General features: G+C 43.3%; 1 protein-coding gene across 2 annotated transcripts in view; it reads right to left on the bottom strand.

Annotated features, from left to right (window-relative positions):
* Positions 1–325: 325 nt before the first annotated feature.
* GABRA5 (gamma-aminobutyric acid type A receptor subunit alpha5) overlaps positions 326–27,100 on the bottom strand; it is an 83,709-nt gene continuing 56,934 nt past the window's right edge. Inside the window, exons 8-11 of one of the 2 annotated variants that reach the window (XM_037898751.2) lie at positions 16,391–16,534; positions 5,411–5,563; positions 3,571–3,782; positions 326–1,861 (exon numbers count right to left, since the gene is read on the bottom strand). In XM_037898751.2, coding sequence (XP_037754679.1) covers positions 1,559–1,861; positions 3,571–3,782; positions 5,411–5,563; positions 16,391–16,534 — 812 coding nt within the window. In that variant the 3' untranslated portion in view covers positions 326–1,558. The remainder of the gene's footprint in view (positions 1,862–3,570; positions 3,783–5,410; positions 5,564–16,390; positions 16,535–27,100) is intronic. The other variant, XM_037898755.2, reaches the window with a different exon arrangement.

Here is a 27,100-nt window from a genome sequence, read left to right as displayed (position 1 = left end):
CTATGGAGTAGAATCCTTAAAAAGGATTTGCCAAAAATTGGTAGGGAAAGGAGAAGCCTGCAGTACGGGTTGGGCAGAGCCTCCCCAACACACACATTCAGAATGGACTCAGGGCCTGATTCTGCAAACATTGCCACGTCATGAATAACTGTATTTACATATTCAGTAGCTCTACTGGCATCAGTGAGAGGACTCGTATCCACAACATTATTTGTGTGTGTTTGCTTGATTAGGTCCTTAGTTGACTTAAAGCTAAAAATTCAGTATGACAAAGTTTTCCCAAAACAATAAGCCAGAAATGGAGGACATTTTGCAACCAAATATTGAATGCATTTTTTTTATTTAAACATTAAGATTAAATTACAAAAGCTACTGGAGCAATGGAGTAGTCATGCCAGACTTCTAAAAAAAAAGTTGAAAACTCAAATTACACTTTCTTATTCATGGTTGAAGCAAAACACAAGGGCAGCAGCAAGGAGGTTATTGAAAAGTTTCAGGCAAAGACCAAAATGCCCATATTGTCTCTGGAAGACCTGGCTGTCATGAAGAGTAGTTTTCTTTCTCTGGCAACCTTTTTTGTGTTGGGTGATTGTTTTCTTGTTTTGGGGAATAAGAAATAATCATTATTTCAGAGGCATCTTTGTTCATACAACATCATCTTCTTCAATGGAAGATGTTGGCCAAACTCTGGTTATGTTACCCTAATGAAAGTATATGTTAAGGACATTAATGTTTTATCTGCACAGTATGTTCTTAGTCTATTTTTAAAGATACTTTTGTGCAATGCATGCCTAAGTTTTGCAATAAACAATGAGAATTACCAGAGAAAAATGTAGTTGGAGTGTGAAAAAACTGACTCTCCCCCCCCACAATCATAAGATTCTACCACCTTTATTTACATTGAGTAGCACCTTGCTCCTCAAGCAGTCCCACAAAAATCTATGACCCAGATTCTCAGGTGGTGTAAATTAGCATAATTCCATTCAGCACTAGGTAGTATGTCAATTTCTACTGGCTGAGAATCTGGATTGATGGGGTTAGTTGTGGAATAAGGTGCTACTTGGAGAGAGTAAGGGTGGTGGAATGTGACTCTACATGAGAATTATTACATTTACAACCTGCATTATTCACTGTACCCTATCAGATGACAATAATGGAGCATTTCTGTAAAATATAGGTTACGCCTAAGTATGTATGATGTACATCGGACATATAAAAACTTCAGATATGTAATACACTTGAACAGTTAAAAATATAACTTACTTTATTTATAAACTATCAATGTAAGATACTGTGCAGCATAGAAGCCATGTTCTATGTCTTCACTTCTGTTCTTCTAAAAAGATCGGTGGCTGTAATTATTAATGTCACTGTCTCTGAAACATCTGATGTTACATGTAGAAACAATCAAGGCAATATTATTTGTACATATTATTAAACATGCAAAAACTTCCTGAAGAATATTGCTCAAGTATAGAAAGTTTTCTGGACTTCATATTCTCCGTGGTAGTGTTTGCTTTATTAGTATGGCTCACGTGTGGTTTTGGAGTCCTTCAGTTTATTTTGGAGAAGTAGCATCTTTAATAACGGGTTCCCTATTCAAATACGTGGCCCAATAGACTAAATTAAAAGTTCCAAACAATACTGGAAAAACTATTCGGGACATTTTGTCAATCTTACTGATGCTGTTATAAGTCTTTTTGCTTTCAGCAGGCTTTTCTTCTGCAGATTTCACTGCAACAGTTGCAGCGCTTGAGATGACTGACGGGGCTGAGTCCTTTGGTATGTTTGGTATGGGGGCTGTCCTTCCAGCACTGTAAGCATTAATTGATTTGTTTCCTAGTAATTGACGCTCTTTTCTCTGTAATATAAATAAGGAAATGCCATTTAGTGTAGAAGGCAGGTGAAAACATGTTCTCAGGGATTAAACAAAAATGTCAGTTTAGTCGTCAATCACATAAACTGTTCACTAGCTGTTCTCATTTCAAATCCCAACAAACTGTTTATGTCCTGATCTTGCTGCCCTTACTCAGACAAAACTTCCACTGATATCAGTGAACGCTGAACAAGGCCTGCAGGACTGAGTCTCAGATTAGCATGTCAATGAGCAGAATCCTTTATCAATGTGATCCTCGCCCTGGGTCAGTGCTTAAATTGTGCCACGCTTGCCAGGGCTGAGCCCCAGCACCTCTGTGCTTGCTGCATTAGGTCTGAAAGTGGAAAAAAACTGGTTGAGCCCCGGCACGCAATTGCTTGAACCCAGGCACCTTTTTCATTACAAATTAAACACTACCCTGGGTTTGCACAAGTAAATTTAAAAACCATGAAAGAGAAAAGTTTAGCTACTGGTGATGTCCCAGGGTTCCAGGATGGCTGCCAAGTCACTAACATCACATCACTGACAAAAGGAAACAACATGTGGAGAGGCCTGGGGTCCTTTGTAGCTTTTGGCTTGGTATTTAGTTATTTCACAGGGGGTTGATGTAAGGTATATTGCCTGCAAATAGGATTTTTCTTTATGGGATCATTTGAAAAAATTCATTAGAATAGCCCTTATTCCTGACAATAGTCACCGAAGTTCCCAGTAAAGTCCTGATGCTGAAAATACTTATACATGTAACTTTCACATGGGAGTAGTCTCAATGAAGTTGACAGGATTACTCCTGTGAATAAAGTTATGCTTGTAAGCATTAAATAGTCTCAGTATTTGCACACAGGGCCTACATTTGTAATAACTCTGGCTATATTGCAGTTGAAAAGTTCATGGTTTCATACTGTTTTTTTGTTTGTGTTGCATTTATGATGATTATTATGGGATCCAGATTCACTGAACTCAATGAGAGTTTTCCCACTGATTCAATAACAGCAGGAATGGACTGTCTATATTAATTTTATGCTACCTTTGTTTAAATTCTTAATTTCACTGAACAAAATCCATAGTAATTAGAGCTATTAAAGCTGTAACTGATTTTTCGTATTGGCGTCGGGACTGTAGGAAAAAAATGATTTCAGGTTGATGCAAAAAATAAAACATAGATGCTATCAGTGAAATGAAAAAAGTTTGGGGTTCTTTTTAACCTTTTTTAAAAAAACTAAGCATATTTTGAAAGGGAACATGGTTCTGAAATGAAAACATGCTTGTTTTGAAGACAATGAAACAAAGTGTTTTGATTTTTTTTTTCAGCTGAAACTATTTGCCGAATTCAGAATGAATTTGTGAACAGTTTTGGTCAACTTGAAATTGCATTTTCAGTGAATAAAATATTTGCCCCAAAAGTTTTACCCAGCTCTAGTTGTAACATACATTTAACTCCCTCGCAGTCATACTTCCAAACACAGATCAGTTCATATGCACGGTAGAGATGAATGTTTCCTATTCTACCCAACAGCATATGCATTAAAAAAAACCCAGCATGCGCTGCAAGTTATCATCTGAAGAGCAGTGACAGTGTGACATGAATGAATTAAATCCATTTTTATGGAGCAGTGGCAAATTGTACAGTCAGTTATTTGTGCTGTGCAAGGTAACTGATTCTTATTCTAGTCATTCAAAAAGTATAAATTGAGAACCTTGATTTTTGCAGCTTCCAAAGCTTTTTTGCCATCCCACGCCCAGCTTCTCTTTGTAAAATAGTTGACTGTTGCAAATTCAATCAGCGCAGAGAATACAAAGGCGTAACACACAGCTATAAACCAGTCCATTGCAGTCGCATAGGCCACTTTTGGCAAGGAGTTGCGGGCACTGATACTTAAGGTGGTCATGGTAAGGACTGTAGTTACTCCTTTAAAAAGAAAAAAAAAGTTAAGTTTAGGGTTCTGCACGAGACTTGGAATGTTTTGTGACTTAGGCCCTGATGCCTAAGCAGTCGTAAGGAAATAACTGTTTGTATAACATTTTAGAAGTGCATGGTACTTGGTGATCAATAGAAAAACAAGGTCCCTGCCCTGAGGACCTTATTTCTGACTTCGGGGGCACCCAGCTCATCTTCAATTTCTACATATTGAAAGAACATTTTAAAAATTGTATGCATAAAGATTAGTGGTGTTAATCAGAATCTTACTTATTTTATTCATTCATGTTGATATGTGGTACGTTTATAGCAGCCCTCATTTATAAAGAAGTACACTACAAAATCTGCTATCCGTGTACTGAGGAATTATTGTAATCTTTGGACTTTCTAATACTTGCAGGGATATGTTTGTGGAAAGATCCATGTAAATCCTATAATCTTTTTCCTTCTGGATTTCAGCCAATATAGAGCATGAACTTTGTAGAACAACCTAACAATTATCACAGGTAATAAAGAGAAACTTGGAAGTCACTTTCCTAGGATTGTAATAACTAAACTAATTAGCAGTAACTGCAGTAATAAGGCAAGATTTCAATATTCAGAGATAAAAAAACCAGCATAAATTATTTTCAATAATTAATTTCCAACCACTGCTGCCACTGATATTAATAACAAAATTGTTACTGATTCCACTCAGAAAAGTCTTGGCCTTTCAGTTTGTACTCAAAGGAGTAAATTCTACTGTCAGTTACACCTCTGTAAATCCCAAATTTCCACTGATATCACGGGATTTTAAAAGGTGTAACAGAATGGAAGTAGGTCCCCAATCCTTTGGCATCATGGTAGGTAGTCTCTGTGTTGTCCTGGCCCATCTCATACTACTGATTTTAAAGCAAAATTCCTGACTGATGTCAGTGGAGAGTTCTGTATAAAAATCAATAGCAAGATTTGGCTCCCTGTTACTAGTGGGAAAACTGTTTTTTGGACAAAACTGATTTTTGCACTCCTCCCTTTCCCAGCCACTGCGTTTTCGTAGTGCATCAGTCTTGGGTGTTTACTTCCTGCTTACAAGCAATCTTCTTGTGATAATTCAAGTTGTTTAGCGATCCCAAAAGGATTTGACCTATTAAACATTCTGTAATATGGATACAGTTTGTAAATGAGTAATTATATTAATTTGTATTGATGATAATAATACCCCTATTATCATCAGTACAAATTAATTGGCACTAATTAACCTCTTTTATGATTCATCTAGATCAGCACCTTGAAACACAGACACACTAAAACTTTTGAAGTGAAATCAGCGTTTTCATTGCTGTGTCTAGAGATCTATTAACCCCTCCCCCATTAAAATAAAAACACACAGATTTTATTTCTTCTTCCCTCTTCCCTCACCAACCCACACTTAATTCTTGTGTAATTTTCGTCAGTGCTGAATCAAAGGACTTGGAAACATGGTAGGAAGAGAGCCTATGGTTTGAATTGGTTCAGAAGTAGGGGGAACTGAAATCACCAGGAATAGAAATAGATCATAGTAAACTATTATTTCCTTACACAGTCACCCCTTTGAGTAAGACAATCCTTTCATAACCACCACAAAGAAGTGAAATACTCACCGAAGACAGTTCTAGCAGGAACAGACTCTCTATTTAGCCAAAAGGACACTTGCGATAAGATCACGGTCATAACGCATGGAAGGTACGTCTGGATGACAAAATAACCAATCTTTCTTTTCAGGTGAAAATGTGCAGTCATAATAGTGTATTCACCTAGAAGGAGAAAAATGCAGTGGTGGGAAAAAGTCAGACCATGCCTGAAACTGATGGATCCTGCTGATTTCTGTGCCCAAGTCCTCAAATTCCATCACCGAATGAGAGAACACGCTCAGCCATTTCCACTGCACCAAAAATGTCTGGTCTTCCATGCAGCCTAGCTCTGCAATGCTGGAAAAACCAGGATCCGGAACATACATCCTGCTGATGTTTGTACACATGCCTCCAGAATGACACTGCATAATTAAACAACACAATGAAGTGCTCCTACTGTATTAAAAAGTTTCAGAATCTGGCATGTTCCAGTGCCACAAGGCTGCAGAAATTTGGATAGGTGACAGGAATTCTGTTAGATCTGGCCAATTTTTGAGTCCTGGGCCCCAAATTCCACCACCAAAATAAAGAGTAAATCCAATCGGTTTTAGTGCATCAAATAGGTCCAGAACCAACACATTCCAGCAGTACAATGCTGCAAAAAACAAGATCTGCTACTAGGATCCAACCTGATCCTGACAATTTTTGCTCCAGATTTCTACTAAGGAAACATGACCAGACACTCCTACTACATTGAACATGTCTAAACTATGGCATGTTCCAGTGATGCAGCACTGCAAAAACCTGGATCTAGAATTTGGATCCCACTGACATTCCACCCCACTATCACGGAACACTTCCCACCACTCCTAGAGCACCACACAATTTGGCATGCTCTAGCACCAGAGCACTGCAAAATCCTAGATCTCAGACATGGATTGTGATGGAAAGTTTGAGCTGCTTTGTCAGTAGGCAGCGGGTATGAAGACTACTGCAGCCTATCTTTAGCTAGCACTGGAGACAGTCTACATTCTTTTTTACCATAAAGTTGTAGCTGTTGCTAGCATCCATTTTGCCTCTATCTCTGGCTGACTAATCGGGCATGGTTTCTGAACAAAAACAATAGAAACAACAGAATTTTGTCAAGGTGCCTAAGTTTCATGCTCCAGAGAGCTTCAGCTTTGATGGAGCAGACTGACCTGACTGCAAGGATCGATTTACACGTTTTGCATTGCAACTAAACTCCAGAAGGAGAAGGGTCTGGTACAGTTATGTTCCTTAGTCTATGCTATGGGCAGGGAAGTGGAACCCATCTTTAAATCGTTCGCCTTTGAAGAGGAGAGCCACACTGTGGTGCTGGCTGCGCTTGATGACCTCCATGTAATGTGGCTGATGAGTGAGCCCGTTTCTACCAGCATGTCCAAAAACCTGGGGAGTCTGTGGAATTGTTTATAAGAGGCTTGTATGACATGGTAGAAAACTGATATTGAAGACAAAATGGAAGAACACATGAGAGACAGAGTACTGACTGGCATTTTAGACAAGGGACTGACAGAGAAACTGCAAATGAGGGAAGATTTAACCCTTCACACAGTAGTAGAAATAGCAAGATAATTGGAGACTATTAAAAATCCAAATAGAGGCCAGTGGCCACCAGAAAGAAACCTAGAGGAAGTAACTTACAAACAGAATCACAATAGGAGATAGAGAACGACTGCAAAAAGCAATTGTAATCAATCCTCAAAGGCAATGTGCGGTGAGCCCTAGGCAAAATATAACCACTTTTCAGACTAGCTGCACAAAATGTGGGAAAGATCACAATACAAGAGGTGATTGTTTAAATAAAGGAGGCAAATGCTGTAAATGCACAAAAATTGGCAATTTCATTTAGCCAGAGAGAAAGAGCTAAACTGACTCCATTCATTACACCATTTGAGACATTTTGCTTTCAAAGATTGCATTTCAGGATTACTAGTGTTCCTGAAAATTTCCCAAGAAAGATGGCAAAGCTATTAGAGAACATAAATGGGGTCGTCCTTTTTAGGGACAACACATCAATGGAAGAACATAAAATCTTCAGTGAAGTCCTGACCTAAACCACTGAGTCCTGACTCAAGCTAAATAAAGAAAAGTGTGTTTTCCAAAGTTAATTTTTGGGCCAGTTAATAAACAAAGATGGAATTAGTCCTATCCCCGAGAAAGTAAAAGTAATTAGAGAACTGAATGCACCAACAAATGTACCAGAACTGAGACACGTACTGGAGATGGTAAACTATCATGGTTGATAGCTGCAAGACTTTTCTACAGTGACAAAACCACTGAATGAACAACTAAGGTTCAATACTTCCTGACTCTGGGGCCCAAATCAGGAGACTGCCTTCCAAAGGGCAAAGAAATTATCTTTAGAACTGAGGTAGTTAAATTCTACAATGGTCAGTGCAGATATCAGTAGCTATGGCCTCGGTGGTGCGTTATTGCATCTACATGGATCTGAATGGAAGCCAATTGCATTCTGCCCTCATACACTTACAGAAGAAAAATTATATGCATAGAATGAAAAGGAGTGCCTGGCAAGTGAATGTGCATGTGAGAACTTTTTACAGATACATGTGTGCGAAGAGACTCGAATAACAACACCTGTACCAGACAGACCCTGGAAAAGGCTAACACCAGATTTGTGCGAATTTAGAGGACATCATTAGTTGTAGTGGATTATTTTTCTAGATATATTGAAATAATATATTTGAAAGATACAACAAATTGTAGTGTTATCAAGAAATAACAAGCACATTCGCCAATTTTGGTATATCAGAACAACTAGTGACAGACAACACACCACAATTCACCACAACTGAACTTCAGTCATTCCAAACCAAATGTGGTTTTGAACTGATCGCTAGCAGCCCACATTACCCACAAGCAAATGGAGAGTCTGAGAGGGCTGTACAGATATCCAATAAAATACTGAAGCAGGAAGATCCATTCCTTGCTCTACTGAGCAACAAGTCACTTCTGTTAGTAGCTACTGGCTATAGCCCTACCCAGCTCCTGATGGGAAGGCAACTCAGGACTGTTCCAACCCTGGAAAACAATCTAGCCCCAGAGTGGCCAGACCTGAAAAAAGTAGCCAAATCAGATCAACAAGCAGAAAAAGCTTATGAACACTTTTATAACTGATGACAGGTTTCAGAGTAGCAGCCGTGTTAGTCTGTATCCGCAAAAAGGACAGGAGGACTTGTGGCACCTTAGAGACTAACAAATTTATTTGAGCATAAGCTTTCGTGAGCTACAGCTCACTTCATCGGATGCACTCAGAGAATTGCCTGTTTGTGTCAAAGTGGATAGAGTAGAAGGATGGAGAACTCCAGCTGTTGTAAAGGAAAAGAATACCTCGCCCTGATTATACAGTATTGAGACAGACCATGGAGAGTTCAACAGAAACCGTCAACATCCTCAGTTTGTTCTAGAGGCTGAACAATCCACTGAATAAACTCTACAAAGTGCAGGTGTGGAATTAGGAGAAAAAGATTCACCTATTCCAAACTTGCAAGAGACAACCCTTGATAGAAGTCAGCCTAGCCACCAAGTGTTACTCATTCTGGCCATATAGTTGAAAAAAAACAGTATGATTTAGAGATGAGAACAGACAGATGTATGTTGAGAAAAGTAAGTTTGAAAAAAAAAAGTTTTAGAAATTGTTAAAATGCAGAAAAGAAAAAATAAAGAGGCAGAGCTGATGGAAAGTTTAAACTGTATTACAATGTTTAGTCACTAGGTGGCACTGTGTGAAGACTCTAGCTGCATGTCTTTACTAAATGTTGGCGCCAGTCTTCTTTTAAAATTAATTAATTATTTTTTTAATTTATTTTATTTTATTTTTAAGTTGTTACTGGTGTCTATTTTGCCTCTGTGTGACAATCCTGACATAGATCAAGCTGGATCCTTCTCATTTTGGCACACAAGACTCCAAATTCCACCATCTACACAGAGAATACATACAGCTGCTCTGACTGCACCAATACATTCTAGATCTCTTTGCATCCATCCCTGTGCCATCCCTGGGACCTATCAGATCCTGCTGATATTTGGACTCAAGACCCCACAATGCACTGCCAAAACAGACAGTCCATAGCTCCTCTCCTAATATGCCAGACAAATCTAGAACCTGACCAGTCCTGGCACAAGACTGCTGCAAAAACCTGTATATGGCACCTGGATCCAGGCAATTTTTGGCCTCCCAAAGTACAAATCCCTCTACCCAAATATAGACTATTGTTGACCTCCTACTCCATCAGAAAAACCAAGATCCTGACACACTCTGGTGCGCAATTTCAACAACCACATCCTACAATTCGATCCAGCTAATATTTGCTCCACACTTACAACTTTACCCTCCAAATAGAGGACAAGTAGAGCCACTCTTATTCTAGTATAGATTGGTTTAATCATGTGATAAAACTGCTGAATTCTGCCAGATCCTGGCATTTTTGGCCATGCCCCCAAAATGTATTTTCTTCAGAGACAAGTGCAGCATAGACCTTTACCACTTGAGCTAAAGGACTAACTACAAATATTATATTTGGTAGCATGCAATGATTGTTATCCTCTGCAGACCAGGTCTAAAGGAGGATGCATAACACAGTGAAGCTATCTTACATGTGCATGTATGGCCATATTTTACAGACAGCACAGCTGAGTAGTTAGAATAGGCAGATTATTTGTGAGACACGGTGTGGTTAATTGTCTATGGTTTTGCTAATATAGCTATACTGGTATGTTATGCTGCCAAAATGGTCTTACTGTGGGTACAGTTTATATCAGCAAAACTGTGCTTTGCACCAGTATAATTCATTCCAGCCCCTCTGTGCAAAATAAGCTGTACCAGCAAAAGGACAGTTTTGCTGGTGCAACTGTATCTACCAAAGGGACTTCTACCAGCACACTTATGTCAGTCAGGGCTCACACCTCTTCACACACCTGACCAACAGAACTATGCGGCAAAACTGTGTTGTGTAGACCAAGCCTGAGATGTGGACCTGCCATATCAGAGATCTGGCATCTAACCCCAATTTGTGTAAGCTCGCAGTGGGGTATGAGGCTGTGGGGGTACAATAGTTCCGGCTACCTGTGACTGCTGATACTATTCTGAGGTGTAAAGGCTGCCTCTGTCTCTAATGGTCCCCGTGCGGAAGTGGTTATAGTAGCTGGGAGAGGCCAGCAGAGTCTGGAGGAAGAGCAGTGGGGAAACTGCCACACTGCTGCCCGCAGTGTAGAAAGACTCTTCACCTTGTTGGGGCAGGAGAAGAGCGGTGCAATTTAAGAAGCCTGCCTGGCTCCTCCTCATGCAGCTGCCCATCTAGTGCTGTTTTCTGCTCCTATAAACACTCTCTAAGACTACTGTGATGTACTCTACACGTGGCAACCCTTTAAAGCCACCCAGTGATTGAAACTGATGCTGAATGTGGTGACTTGCCTGGTAAGCAGAGTAGCTCTCTTTGAGCACATACAATAGGTGCTCCCTGATCTGCACTGGCTGCTTATGGCTTTCCAGATAAATTTAAGCTCTTCACTTTGACCTATAAACCCCTAAAAAGCTCAGGACCCATCTACCTGAAAGAGTGTCTCAATCCTTGTGCCCAGGGAAGGGCTCTCTTCTGGCTTCTCACTTTCTTGTGAAAAGGATCCTGGAAGAGAGCTGGGGAGAGGGGCTGGGAGAAGGTCTGCTGTAAAATGAGGTAGCATATCCCTATAACTGGATAATTTCCTATACACATTGATTTGTGATAATCCCACACCTGGTATGCAGGATTTTTTGGTGCTCTACACCGGGCTGCATTTTTTTTTAAATTACAGATTACAAAACCCAAAGTACTTGTTTTCATTTGAAAGGCCAGTCATGGCTGATTCACACCCTACCTGTCATTTCTTACATAGTACTGAGACACTGGTCCCCCCATGTCCACTCCACCAAAGATGCCAGTTTTGCCCATTGTTCAGTTTTCCAATAAGTACCTCTGCACTTTCTCCCATGCTGCCTGTAAAGGTGTGGGTTATCCCCACATGCCCCTTGTGGTCCAGTTTGGCACTGCAAGTATGCCCCACCTTCATTTCTCGAGACGGGGGTAGCAGTCGGTTCCCTTTCCCAGCTTGAGGGGACTGGGGTGGGGGGCAGCTGTTGGCTTCGTACTGTCCTTTAAAGGGACAGTACACTCTTTTGCACTGCTCTTACACATGGAGGAAGCTTCCTATGAAATTTGCATTTTCTCAGCAGCCACAATGCCTGCAAAAAACTCAACTGGGGATGGGGGGAAGCTGATGCTCTGTGACCACTACTTATTATGCTGACTGGTATTGTCTCATTGTTACCTTGTGCTCATCCCAGCCATTTATTGTATCCACCTGTTGGCTCTAGCATTATACTTAGAGTGAAATTCTGGCCACACTGAAGTCAATGGCAAAACTCCCGTTGACTTCAGTAGGGCCAGGATTTCCCTCTAAGACTTAAGCTCTTTGGGACAGGAACTATTTTTTGTTACATGGTTGTACAGAGCCTATAACAGTGGGATGCCATTCTCAACATCAATAATCATAAGAAATAATTAATAATAAAGAATAAATGGAGCTGCTGCATTTTTTCTGTACTTAGCTGGTAGAATTTTTGGTCTTAGAGCTGATATAGCTGGATCCAAGTGCTGGCTATGTAATTTTGTGCTGCAACTGTGCCACGTTGCAGAGGGTCTACATCAGTGGTTCCCAAACATTTTAGTAAGGCAACCAAACAACTGCATTTTGTATTTTTTTACGACCCATCCAGGATCCAAATTTAATGGGGGAGGGCAAAATCATAGGCCAGTGTCCTCCTCCACCGCCACCTCCTCACCCTGCTGAGAGGCTTCTGACCATCCGCAGCAGCATCCTCTACCCTGGCACCACAACCCTACTCCCAGAGAGGTGCAGAGGGAATGCCCCAAGGTGTGGGGGGTCTGGTATTTGAAGAGTTTGCTCTGCACTCATCCCACAGTGATGACTCCTTTCTTGCAGTGCTGGGCCTAACTCCCTGCTCTGGGAGTTGCAACCTGGTACACAAGGTCACAGCATCACTCTGTCCTGATGGAGGGGTGGCTGGGACATATTTGAGTGAGTGGCATTGCGACCTGCCCATTTGGTGTCAGTGCCACTCAGGTTTGACCTATGCCATCCCTTGCAGTACCACTCAGGTATGGCCTGACCACTCCTCTGTCATGGGAGAGGAGCAGCCAGGTCAAACTTGAGTGGCACTGTGACCCTGTGTACCAGGTCACAACACCCAAAGGGGGGTTGCTGGGCCCAGTCCCATGAGACAGAAGCTACTTGTGCAGCGTAAGTGCTGGGCAGGCTAACTCTCCAACTCCCCTGCCCCGGGCCTCTCCTCCACACCCATCCCATGACCCATTTACATCCTTCCCACGATGCAGCCCATCCTTTAGGAGACATTGGCTAAGATTTTTTGATGGATTAGAAGTTGCTACATTTAAAAAAAATCATTTAGATAATAGAATTTTGAAGAAAGAATATGGCTAAAAATTGGCAGGCTCCAGTGGGATCCAGACCAATGTTCCCTCTAATTTTTGACAGGCCGTGTGCATAAAAAATTTCTTCTGTGCAAATTTTTGTGCTTCTGTGCAAATGTTTGTGCTCACGGTGTTTAGCCATGTGCGTGGGGTTTAGGCTCTGTGTGCACGTGCACACGCGCACAGCTTAGAGGGAACAGTGATCCAGACACCAGATACATGTTTTTCATATGCCACTAGTCTGGATACATCAAGGGCCCTTTTACTAGTGGTAGAATGGTGGCTACACTTGTAGGCTGAGGCCTGGGGTGAAAAGAAAATGGCAGGTTCTGGCAGAATCCAGGTATGTCAGATCTGTGTTATTATGTCGTTGTTGCACCAGACCACACTTGCCTCAGGATACACCAGGGTCTGTAATTTTTTGGTACAGGTAGAGCAGCTGGCTGTGTTCTGTATTTAGATATTGGAATTTGGGGCAGGAGTGCAAAAATTGGCAAAATCCAGTACAATCTATGTTTTGGGTCTGGGTTTTTGTAGTGCTGTGGTGCTGCAATGTGCAAAAATCCAAGATCTTTGGTGCAACAGAAGTGGCTGGACTTGTTCTCTCTTTATTTGTTTATTTGCAGGGATATTTCGATACATACAAGTGGCTGGATGTGTTCTTTATGTAGGAAGTGGAAGTACTGGGGCTTTGTTCTGGTTTTTTGCAACACTGTTACATGGAGAATTTTTTTGTGGCAGCCCTATTCTCTATGTAGCCAGTAGAATTTGGGGGCTTAAGTGCCAAGATTAGGAGGATCAGGGTTTTTGCAGCATGCCAGTGCTAAAATGTGCCAGATTCCAAGATTTTTTTGGTGCAATCTAACTAGCAGAGTATCTTTTTCTTCAGGCAGAACTTGGGGAGCTGAGTGCAAAAATCAGTAGGATCCAGTAAGACTGGTGCAGGTCCAGATTTTACCTCTTTCTAAAAGGCATCCGCTTGAAGCGATAGCATAAAGGGTGTGTAAAATTCTTATATGCCCAAACATTTCCCCCCATGCAATTGGAGGGGTTGTGCAGTTTGACATGTGGTCCAAAATATATCCAAAGGATCCAAACTGTTGGATTTGTGCAATATTCTTCTGTCTTCCGCTCCCTCCCCACACCCCCGCCCCCCACATTCAACAGTTCTGTACAAAGAAGAAATGTCTTAAACATCCGATCACAAGTAACCCTGATTACCAGCCAACTGTGAGCTTGATGAAGTACAGAAAAGCCATCACTGACTGATGCTTTCCCTGTGTAAAATCGGATTTTTGTATTTTGCTAATCCCTGGTTACAATCTGTGTCCTGCTCTTTGCGATCCACCCTGCAATCAGAATCCAGCCTGCCCAGATGCAACCTGGGACATTAAAAAAATTCTTGACGTTGGAAAACCGTAATTTATTAGCCTAAATCTTAGGGAGGGGAGGGGATTTCTGGGCACAAACTTTTTGATCCCTCCGAGGATTCTGCTGTTTCCTTAGGTTGAGGAGTCCAAGGTGCCTTCCACGGTAAAGCGGAGACGTGAAAGTGGCCCAGAGCTGATACCCTGGAGTGTCCACTGCCTGCTTTGGATTTTTTATTTCTCCCGGGATCAGGGCGAGTTTCTAGGAGATGCCCCCATACATCCTCTGGATCTTTTTCTTGGTAGTTTTGAAGGCAAGAGGGGAGCTGCCATTCATTGCAGAAAACAATGCAGCTATGATGGTGAACTGGTAAGGAAACATGTCTTTGTTCTTTAATGAGAGGCAGCTTGCTTTCCCCAGGGGGCTCTTTGCTTTAGGGGAACGACTGTGATTATTTCTACATGCACATCCTGGCTGCTGATTCTCTTGGCTTATTTAGCAACTGTTTTATGGATATTGGAGGGGTTGGGAATGATTGGAGCATAATTTTGGAGGAAAGCGGAGCTAAACTTTGCTTTGTGGTTGCCTTGTACTATGCAAGGTTGCCCTAGCTTTAGGATTGTTTGGAGAGTAAACAGCAAGCCCAGTTGGGCTCAGAGTGGGTCCCACCTTCCACAGAGCTGTTTGTTTGTTTGTTTGTTTGTTTAATTTTGAATAGAGAGCTTAAGCACCTTCATTCCTTAATGCTACCAACCTTTGTGATTGTGTGTGTGTGGGTCGGTGAGAGAGGTTGGGGATAAGGGGGTTGTGTGCATGGTAAAGTGCCCTAAATATCCCTTCCAAGGATAGCACAGGTTACCAATCTGGTTTACACCTTCTCCTCAGGGTCTCAAATTAGACCTCAGAGCCTGTCATTTATAGCCAGTGATAGGAGGTGCCAGGTCCTCACAATAAATATGTCTCAGTGCTTTACTAGTGTTAATTTCTGCCAGAGCATTGTTCAAATCTGCATTCTAAAAGTCCCCTGTGAATGAAGCCACGGGGGGAGGGGATGGCTTTGTTTAAAGACAGGATATTTTTGGTTCCAATCATAGGAGCCCTTAGACTCTACTCCATTAATTCTCTCAAGACAAGTATATTATATAACCTGTTAAAGCCTCTGTGCTGTGGAACCCATGTAACTGTCAGGGCTGGTCTGGCTTCACCCTCCCAGGTATCCCCCACCCCCATCTAAGCACAGGGCTGCCCTGACATGGAAGCCTTAAGCAGGAGGCGAGGGAGGGAAGGGGGGGCCTCACGTGGGTGGCTGGGCTGGGATTAAAGCTTCTTTGCCTCTCTAATGCTGCCACATCTGGTGCCTCCACTTCCAGTTATGGAGGAAATGGGAATCCTTGGGGTTAGCACCTCCTCTCTGGCCACGTGGTACCCAGGACACGCAGCAAAGCTCAGCAACAGCTGCCACCTTCCCTCTTCCCCCTCCCCCAAACGGTTTCATCAAGCAAATCACTATAAACCTAGAATTGGTACAGATCTAATGGGTGGGCAGTGTTTGCCTCCTGGCGCTTTCCTCCAGCAGGGAAATAAGCCAGAAATAGTGCTGCGATTTCAGCAAATACAGCAGGACCTCGGAGTGACGAACACCTCGGGAACTGAGGTTGTTCATAGCTCTGAAATATGCGCTGTTTGTAACTCTGAACAAAACATTATAGTTGTTCTTTCAAAAGTTTACAAAAGTTTTCAGCTGAACACTGACTTAATACAGCTTTGAAACTTTACTATGCAGAAGAAAAATGTTGCTTTCCTTTATATTTTGAGTAGTTTATGTTTAACACAGCACTGTACTGAATTTTTTGTTGTTGTTGTTGTTGTTTTGGCCTCTCCTATTGCCTAATGGTGTACTTCTGGTTCCAAATGAGGTGTGTGGTTGACTGTTCAGTTTGTAGCTCTGGTGTTGGTAACTCTGAGGTGCTACTGTACAGTTGCCAAGACTTGATATGCATCTCCCTAGTGCCCACACCAAAGACCCAAGAGCCTGTATGCATCACCCATTTCCTGTTAGCAACTGGTGGTGGAAAGATGCATTCTACCACACCTGTACTGGTACTGATGTTTTCAGTTCCTACAGTCTGTCCCATCAGATGATATTGGTTAAGTCGTGAACCATCTTCTGCAACCACCACAGATGTAGCGGTGCTATTAGTCCAGACGTAGACCACTTCAGAATTGGGGTAAGCATCTGTTAATGGAAATAAAGATGACAGGTTAAAACAGAGATTAATTTCCTAGTGGACTCTCAAATTATACAAAGAAAAGGAGTACTTGTGGCACCTTAGAGACTAACACATTTATTTGAGCGTAAGCTTTCGTGAGCTTCAGGTCACTTCATCGGATGCATTCAGTGGAAAGATGAAGTGAGCTGTAGCTCACGAAAACTTATGCTCAAATAAATTTGTTAGTCTCTAAGTCTAAGGCACAAGTATTCCTGTTCTTTTTGCGGATACAGATTAACACAGCTGCTACTCTGAAACCTTAAATTATATAGTTTTGGGAAGGGGAAGACGAAGAAGAGAGGAGTGACAGAGGTTAAGAGAAACAAATAGAGATGATATAACTATGTTCCCATATGTCCGGCTCACAAAGTATTAGGTTGAAGCCTTCTGACATAACAGATGTGTGGGATGGTTTGTAAAAGGCTGGAACATTGGAGTTACAAATATAATCCTTTCAGCCCATTTGATTTCAGGGAGATTTTGACTGGAAGAGTGAAATGTGCATGGAGTGGTGTGGGGGTGTGCTGGCTGGTGTATATGCCTGGCTGGGGTTGGTGAGAGTGTGTGCACATGTGGGAGGGGGAGGCTGATGTGTCTGCATGTGTGGAGAGGGTTGAATTGTGCGCGTGCAAGTGTGTGTTTGATGTGAGTTCTCGCTGCCTACTATTTTTTAGCTGGAGGCCCTAGGAATCAAAGGCAGTGGCAGAGTTGCCAACTCACATGAACTTATTGTGAGTCTCACAATATTTACTATTTTTCTTCAAGCCCCAGTGCCTGGATCATGTTACTCTACGAGAACCTCAGCTTTCACATTTAAAAAAAAGTTTCAAGCCCCTGTGGTTGCAAAGGAAAGCTTGAAAACAACAGCCCTATAGTCTTAAAAAGCAGGAGGCAAATTTTTAAGAAAGCTGTGTTTTTTTAAGAAAATCTCTTTATTTTGGGGGTGCCAGTCTTATGATTTTTGAATGTTTAGCGGTGGCAATGAGGTTGCAAGGAGCCAGAGACTGTTTTACCAAATCCTCTGGAAAAACTAATGACCAGGACATCAATTTCCTTGCAAAGAGAGCGCAAAATGCAGGTGTGGCAGACATGGCAATGCTTTGTAATAATGTAAGAATAGGGTCTGTGCAGGGTTGCAGCACAATAGCTTCTCAGATTTAAGAACATCCAAGCACACAGTTGAAAGATAACAGGGAAAACAGGTGGTGTTAGCTTCAAGGATCCTGTATCCCATCTTCAACAAGTTTCAAGCCTTGTTTTTCTAAAGCTGGTAGCCTGTCTTGGAAAGCAGGGACTCAGAGAAGGACTTAGGGATCATTGTTCACAATCACCTGAGCATGAGCTCTCGGTGCAATAGTGTGGCAAAAAGGGGAATATCATATAGAAGTAGGGAAGGGATCTTGACTCATACACAGCATTGGTGAGACTGCTACTGGAATACTATATCCCGTTCTGGGGTCCACACTTCAAGAATATGGGCTAGCAGCTTGCTCCATCCACTCCACACATCAGCCTGGTATGGCAGTGCCTCCGGGAACGGTGCACCCTACTCTTGTTTAGAGGGAGGCAGTGTAGCCTAGTAGACAGAGCACTGGACTGGGACTGAGGAGATCTGGGTTCTATTTCCAGATCTCTCACTGGCCTGTGGGGTGACCTTATGCAAGTCACTTTACCTCGCTCAGTTTCCCCATCAGTAAAATGGGGATAATGATAATGACCTCCTTTGTGAAGTGCCTGGAGATCTAGTGATGGAAAAAGTGCTATATAAGAGCTAGGTGGTATTATTGTTATTATTATTATTATTATGGTTGTGGAAGTACTACAGAGAGTTCAAAGAAGGGCTGTAAGAATGGTCCAGGGCCTAGAAAACAAGGCTTCTAATGTGAGGCTTAAGGAGCTGAACTCATTGAAGAGAAGGTTGAAAAGTGTTTTGATCACTGTGCACAGGTACTCACACATGGACAATGATCTGAGAGTGGGGGATTTTCAGCTTTGCTGAGAAGGGCCTAACAAGATTTTGTCTGGAAGTTAAAGTTAGACAAATTCAACCTTGAAATAACGCATGATTTCCTAGTGGTGAGGGTAATTAAATATTGAAACAGCTTACCAGGGGCGGGGCTGGACTCACCATCACTTGGAGTCTTTAAGACATGACCTATTCCGTAACACATACTTTCATCTGGCTTCTGGGCGAAGTTCTGCAGCCTCTGTCAGCGGGAGGCAGAGGGGAGATCAGGCTGGGTGGTCACGGTGGTCCCTTGTGGCCTTGGAAGCTCTGGTTCTATGCATTCCCCCTTCCTTCATGGAACATGGGGAGAATAGGAGTGCCTCTATTGCCCTCAACATGCTCAGAACACTTTCAGCTTTGCACTAAGACAATGAATATAACCAAATCTCATGTTTCAGGTTTTCAAGGGTCAGGAAGGATTATGTTCCCCCAGTGCACAATTGGCCAGATGAGTTCTGGGTTTGTTTGGGTTTTATTTTCCACCTTCCTCTGAAGCATCAGAGATTGGCCACAGCTGGAGATGGGAAACCAGACAGGGCAGATGAGTGCTCTGAGGTGGTACAGAGAATCCTCCTTCTTAGATGCCTGGCTCACCCGACTTGCTCACATGCTCAGGATCAAGCTCATCAGATTTGGGTCAGAAAGAAATTTTCCCACAGGTCAGATTGGCAAAGACCTTGGGGCGTTTTGACTTCCTCTGCAGCATGGACCATGGTTCACCTGCTGCGATAATCTAGACGAGTGGTTCCCAAAGTTGTTCCACCGCTTGTGCAGGGAAAGCCCCTGGTGGGCTGGGCCGGTTTGTTTACCTGCTGAGTCTGCAGGTTTGGCTGATCATGGTTCCCAGTGGCTGCGGTTCGCTGCTCCAGGCCAATGGGAGCTGCTGGAAGCAGTGGCCAGTATATCCCTAAGCCCATGCCACTTCCAGCAGCTCCCATTGGTCTGGAGCAGCGAACCGCGGCGACTGGGAGCTGCAATCGGCTGAACCTGTGGATGTGGCAGGTAAACAAACCGGCCCAGCCCAACAGGGGCTTTCCCTGCACAAGCGGTGGAACAAGTCTGGGAACCACTGATCTAGACATTTCTCACCTAATCAATTCCCTGCCATTGCTGGGGCCTTGGGCATTGGTTACATCCTGTTCTCTGCATCTGGCATACAACAGTTTAGTCTAACTAAATTCTGAACTTAATATAGAGTATCTGGGTGAAATGGAATGGCTTGTGATATAAAACAAGTCATACTTAGTGATCTAGTGGTGGCCTTAAACTCTATGAAACTATGAAATCAAAAAGGACACTGAAGAGTTAAAAAAACATTCTCAGGAGAAGAAAGGGGGTCAGCTGTTAAAAGCTTCTCAACTGACTCAGATTAGGGTGACCAGGTATCCAGTTTTCAACCCGAACACTCAGTCGAAAAGGGACCCTGGCAGCTCCAGTCAGCACCGCTGACCGGGCCATTAAAAGTCCAGTTGGCAGTGCTTCAGGGCTAAGGCAAGCTAGTGCCTACCTGTCCTGGCTCTGTGCTGTGCCCTGGAAGTGGCCATCAGGTCCAGCTCCTAGGTCGGGAACCACGGCCAATGAGAGCTGCGGGGGTGGTGCCTGCAGGCGAGAGTAGCGATGCATGCAGAACTGTCTGCCGTACCTCTGCCTAGGAGCTGGACCAACTGCTGCCACTTCTGGGCCACAGCGTGGGTCACGGTGCCAGGACAGGCAGGAAGCCTGCCTTAGCCCTCCTGCTGTGCTGCTGACCAAACCCTGAGCCCCAACCCCCTTCCCCAGTCTTAAGTCCCCACAAACCCAGAGCCCCCTCCTACATCCCAAACCCACCCCCAGAGCCTGCACCTCCAGATGGAGCCCTCACCCCCCCTGCACCCCAACCCCCTGCCTCAATCTGCAGCCCCTCCCATGCCCTGAACCCCTCTGCCCCACTCCCCATCCTGGAGCTCCGATCTGCACCCCAAACCCCTCATTCCTGGCCTAACCCCAGAGCCTGGACCCCCAGAATGAGCCCTCATCCCCCCTGCACCCCAGCCCCCTGCCTCAAACTGCACCCCCTCCCACACCCTGAACCCCTCATCCCCAGCCCCACCCTAGAGCCCGCACCCCCAGCTGGAGCCCGTACCCATGCCCCAGCCCAGAGCCCCTTCCCGCACCCTGAACCCCTCATTTCTGGCCCCACCCCAGCGCCTGCACCTCCAGTTAGAACCCCCTCCTGCACCCCTTATATAGCACCCCTCCCCTGCCCCAGCCCAGTGAAAGTTGGTGAGGGTGGGAGAGAGCGAGCCACCAAGGAAAGGGGAATGTAGTGAGCAGGGGGGTAGGGCCTTGGGGAAGGGGTGGGGCAGGGGGGTGGCCTCAGGGTAGGGGCAGGGCTATGGTATTCGGTTTTGTAGGATTAGAAAGTTGGCAATCCTAACTCAGATAGCGCCTCCGTGGAAGGAGTTTGAAGGAGCTGGCAACTCTTGGGGAAAGGCAGGCCTGCTACGGACTCCTTTAGTATTATTTTAAAATCTATTTTCTCTTAAATGCTTTTTGTTTCAATAAATAATACTTTGCTTTAAGATGGCAGTCTGGTCACTGGTTACCACTGTCATTGCTCCTGGAAGGAACAGAATTGTCAGGCCTGCTGAGGTAAAGACAGTGGATGTACATCAGACTGCAGCTTGGGCCAGCTCTGAGAGTGGAGGAATCATATGCCTCCATCCTGACAGAGGTGATATCTCCAGGCCTAGGACCTGAGTGGGGCAGGGGTAAGGTTGCCAAGCCTCCAGGATTGTCCTGGAGTCTCCAGGAAATAAAGATTGCTTTTTAATTAAAGATTGTGTCATTTGATGAAACCTCTAGCAATACAGGGTCCACTTGATGAGCCCAGAGGTGCTGTTAGTCAGGGAACTATGATAGCAGATCAGCAGAAATTGTATGCAAAAGTCTTGTGTTCTTAAATACAGATGGCTGCTCTTCGGTGCAAAGCAGCAAAGAGGAAGCTGCAGTATGCTGGAGGCTTTCCAAGCTCTTAACAGCTTTGTTAAGATATTGCCACCAAACTAAATAAAGGTTTGGGTGATTTCCTGACCTCCAGAGAAATCACTCCCTCTATAAATACTGCTAAATCATCCCAATTATGGATGATTTCACCTGGGGGCTCACAAAAAATATACGAAGGTCAAACTTTTCTTTTCTTTTTCACCTTTGCAATGCCCCAAACTACTCAAAGTGTCAGGGCTTGCTTTTTTTTTTAGTAAAAAGGCCTAGGGTAATTTATCTCACTACCTCTTCCCTACAAAATTTTTATTCCCTTCCTCCACTTCAGTTTACCCACTCTGTTCTATGCTATCAACACACTCAGTATCAGTTTTCAGGAAAAACAAAATACAAACCAAAAGTGAAATCCCTGCAAGCTGCATGGAAACTTTTTAAAGACGCCATAATAGAGGCTCAACGTAAATGGATAGCCTTAATTTAAAAAAACAGAGAGAACCAAAAAAGTGCCACCATGGCTAAACAACAAAGTAAAAGAAGCAGTGAGAGACAAAAAGGCATCATTTAAAAAGTGCAAGTTAAATCTTAGTGAGGAAAATAGAAAGGAGCATAAGCTCTGGCAAGGAAGTGTAAAAATATATTTAGAAAGGCCAAAAAAGAATTTGAAGAACAGCTAGCCGAAGACTCAAAAAGTAACAGCAAAAAATTTTTTTTAGTACATCAGAAGCAGGAAGCCTTGTAAACAACCAGTGGGGCTACTGGACAATTGAGATGCTAAAGGAGCAGTCAAGGACAATAAGGCTATTGCAGAGAAACTAAATGAATTCTTTGCATCGGTCTTCACAGCTGAGGATGTGAGGGAGATTCCCAAACCTGAGCCATTCTTTTTAGGTAACAAATCTGAGGAACTGTCTCAGATTGAGGTATCATTAGAGGAGATTCTGGAACAAATTGATAAATTAAACAGTAATAAGTCACCAGGACCAGATGGTATTCACCCAAGAGTTCTGAAGGAACTCAAATGTGAAATTGCAGAACTACTAACTGGTTTGTAACCTATCATTTAAATCAGCTTCTGTACCAAATGACTGGAGGACAGCTAATGCGATGCCAATTTTTAAAAAGGGTTAGTGGTGATCCCAGCAATTACAGGCCTCTAAGCCTGACTTCAGTACTGGGCAAACTGGTTGAAACTATAGTAAAGAACAGAATTGTCAGACATACATATTAGCATAATTTGTTGTGGAAGAGTCAACATGTTTTTTGTAAAGGGAAATCACGACTCACAAATCTACTAGAATTTTTTGAGAGGTCAACAAGCCTGTGGACAAGGGTGATCCAGTGGATATAGTGTACTTAGATTTTCAGAAGGCCTTTGACAAGGTTCCTCACCAAAGGCTCTTAAGCAAAGTAAGTTCTCATGGGATAAGAGGGAAGGTCCTCTCCTGGATCGGGAACTAGTTAAAAGTTAGGAAACAAAGGGTAGGAATAAATGGTCAGTTTTCAGAATGGAGAGAGGTAAATAGTGCTGTCCCCCAGGGGTCTGTACTGGGACCAGTACTATTCAACATATTCATTAACAATCTGGAAAAAGGGGTAAATGGTGAGGTGGTAAAATTTGCAGATGATACAAAACCACTCAAGATAGTTAAGTCCAAAGCAGACTATGAAGAGCTACAGAGGGATCTCACAAAACTGGGTGACTGGGCAACAAAATGGCAGATGAAATTCAATGTTGATAAATGCAAAGTAATGGACACTAGAAAACATAACCCCAACTATCCATATAAAATGATGGGGTCTAAATTAGCTGTTACAACTCAAGAGAGATCTTGGAGTCATTGTGGATAGTTCTCTGAAAACATCCACTCAATGTGCAGTGGCCATCAAAAAAGCAAACACAATGTTGGGAATCTTTAAGAAAGGGATAGATTATAAAACAGAAAATATCATATTGCCTCTGTATAAATCCATGGTTCCCCACATCTTGAATATGGTATGCAGATGTGGTTGCTCCATCTCAAAAAAGATATACTGGAATTGGAAAAGATATAGAAAAGGGCAACAAAAATGATTAGGCGTACAGAACAACTTCCTTATGAGAAGAGATTAATAAAATTGGGATTTTTCATCATGGAAAAGAGATGACTAAGGGGCGATATGGTAGAGGTCTATAAAATCATGACTGGTGTGGAGAAAGTAAATAAGGAAGTGTTATCTACTCCTCATAACACAAGAACTAGGTGTCTCCAAAAGAAATTAATAGGCAGCAGGTTTAAAACAAACAAAAGGAAATACTTCTTCACACAATGCACAGTCAACCTGTGGAACTCTTTGCCAGAGAATATTATGAAGGCCAAGACTATAACGGGGTTCAAAACGGAGCTAGATAGATTCATGGAGGGTTGGTCCATCAATGGCTATTAGCTAGGATGGGCAGGGATGGTGTCCCTAGCCTTTGTTTGCCAGAACCTTTGGTCTGACCCAGTATGTCGTTCTTTTGTTCTTATGTAGATGCAGTGACTGCTTGAATCTGTGAGCAGTCTATAAGAAATAGCTCTGAGAGGTGTGAAATACCTCATGCATCCCAATGAGGCATCAACACTGTTGATGATATCACTTCTGGTCATTTTAGCAGACACATCCAGTTAATATGTGCTTGTCCCACAATCATAGATTGCCTCCCACTCTTTCGTAGGTGCCAGAAACTCCAATTACCCCCACCCAACTGGCATAACCTCTGACCTCCTCCTTGACAATGTATGTAATGCAATTATGCAGTGTCAGATTGAAAAGTGGTGGTGTGGGGTAGCCTAGAATAAAATCAATGGAATATCAAGATAAGGCAGGTGATAACATACTGATTAGCATAATGAATTCCACAACAATCTGTTTTTCTATTTAAAGTAAGGTTCCATAAGGTTTCCAATCTGCTCTGCCAGAGTGCCACAGAACTTAAACCCATCTTGTGTGTGGTTATGAGAAAGCCTTTCTATTTGAGAGATAAATGATTGATCTTGGTCCAGCCTCTTCCATGCTTCCTCCTCCGCCCCAGGAAAATGGGGCAGAGTAGAATAAGGTGGACAATTTTTGTTAACACTCTGTCAGGATATCACTGATGGTGAAGTGAAGTGAAAGAGAGGCTGGGAAACTTGAGGGAGGTGCATGTGTATCTGCAGACAAAATGTGGCACATATGATGGCCCAAAATGTGTCTCGTTTCATTCAAAGCAGATTCAGATACAAGGCCAATAAACCACTTGGGAATATGCAACATTTATCTCGATTTAGGAAATTTTCTTTCTCTCAGAACTCAGATGATTAATTTGCTATTCTTTAGCAGAATATTTCTGATTTCCTAAAGTAGGAAACCCTGTTTGAATCTTCCCTGCTCCTCATCTAAGCACACACTACCAACAAAAAAGAGAGAAGGTAGAGTTTGGGACAATAACATAAAAACAGAGAAGTGTTTGAAACTATTGAAAGCTTAAAAAATGAGTGAGTGCTAACTGATGGATGCTTCCAATGAGCATTTTATAAAAGGCTAGAGAATATTCTGGCTTATCATCTACCAAACAATGAAGTGAAATAATTTCTACTGGTAACTCCTGGCCAATGAGCCATGCCTTAGTTTTTCAAAACTAATAAACACTCCAAGAAATTCAAAAACAATGGAGTTCTCCTCTCTCTTTTTTTGTCTCTTAATGTGGATGGCAAGAGTCTTATAAAAGGCCAAACACACTCATTCATTTCCAAGAGTAAAGGGGAGCATCCACAGCCTTGTGAAGGTAGGACAGTGTTTCTAACTCTCATGGGTTTTTGTGTGTGCAACAGGATGTTGGCTGGGGCTAGAGCCTATCTGGCAATGACACAAGAAGCTCTAGCCCTCTTGTGAATTTCAGCACCTCCCCCCCCACCCTTTGATGGGCTGCCTGCCCCACTTGCCTGCTTCCTGGGGTAGAGCAGCCAATCAGGGCTGCTGCAGGAAGTAGGCAGAGCTCTCTCCCCATCCCCTCAGGAGCCCCACACCATTTTCACAGGAGGTGATGGAGGAGGAGGGAGCTAAAAAGCCCAGCAGTTTAGGGTGACTCCACTCCTCCCCTGCAATACTTGGCCTGGACTTGGGCACGGGGAGTGGGAGTGGGAGTGGGAGTGGGAGTGAAGAGCACTGAGAGCTGCCCCCCCCTCCAGCCTCAAAGAGGGAGAGAGGACCCTCCTGGAGCACTCCCCCCATCCTGGGATTGAGGGGGGGTTTGAAGAGCGCAGGAAGAGCAGAGGTGAGACAGGAGCAGAACTGATGTGGGGGCAGAATTGATCGGGGACTGGGCAGATGTAGGTGTGGGAGGATGGGCAGAACTGATGCAGGGTTTGGGGGACAGGATTGATTTGGAGGTGTGGGGGAGGGAGAATTATTTGCTGGGCAAGGGGTGGACAGATGTGGAGACAGAAGCGCCTTCAGTGTGGACCAAAATCACCTTTCCTAGTGCATTTGGGTGTGATGGCAACACTCATTGTCACAAACACACACACTGGGGAGGGGCAGGGGGAGTTCAAAAATCAAACAGACCCAAAACCCCACTATAATATTTTTTAAAAGTCTTATGATTGGGGGCAGGGGGAATCTCATTATTTTGGGGGTCTGACTCATGATATTTGAACCTCGGGGGGTTATGAATAATGCTATAAGAAAGTATGAGAAAGTGTCTGTAACAAGGCAAAGCACTAGCCTGAAAAGGCTAAAAGAATCCCTGCCTATCACATAAGGAATATGTATATAAGGAAGTGGAAGCTCAGCCCTAAAGCTTGAGTGTGTCCTGTTTTTCCTGGCTGGTACAGGCCAAGGAAAAGCCTTTGGCACAGTAGCCAGTATTAGTTAGTGGAGATGCTTTATTTTATTTATGTTTTTCATGGTCAAACAAATAAATTGTGACCTGAGGCCAGGCTTAAAAGGACACGGGTGTGGCATTTGCTTCCCCTCCCACGCTGGTGAAACAGCCCACCAGTTTACAACGCCAGCTCCCCAGCATGTTCCTTGGAGCCACTTTCTATGTGCTCTGAGGATTGGGATCTGCTGGTGGGGTTGTCTGCTTGCCACAGTATTGTCCCTCCTACTCAGCTGTTAATGAGTGAGCGATATTCTAATCTAGTCAGCGTTATCTACCCACTCTCCCTACCCCCTACTCCGAACCTCATCTGATAGATGGGAAATTGCTGGAAAGGAAGTCCATGGGAGCATGACTCCTGCTAGAGCCATGGTGTTATAGAAGGTGGGAAAGGGAAAACAGGAAGCAGTGCAGAGACGCAGGGTATCCCTGGGCTACAGTGGCTCTGCTAAGATCAATGGGCTGAACCACGCCTGTGTGTTGGCTGTGGATAGGTATTCTCAACAGTACAGTCACTTGGGAAATACAGGTTTCAGAGTGGTAGCCGTGTTAGTCTGTATCAGCAAAAAGAACGAGGAGTACTTGTGGCACCTTAGAGACTAACAAATTTATTTGCGCATAAGCTTTTATGGGCTAAAACCCACTTCATCAGATGCATGCAGT

Source organism: Chelonia mydas, chromosome 1, assembly GCF_015237465.2.
Source record: "Chelonia mydas isolate rCheMyd1 chromosome 1, rCheMyd1.pri.v2, whole genome shotgun sequence".
NCBI lineage: Eukaryota > Metazoa > Chordata > Testudines > Cheloniidae > Chelonia > Chelonia mydas.
This window is presented reverse-complemented; position numbering and strand designations above follow the sequence as displayed.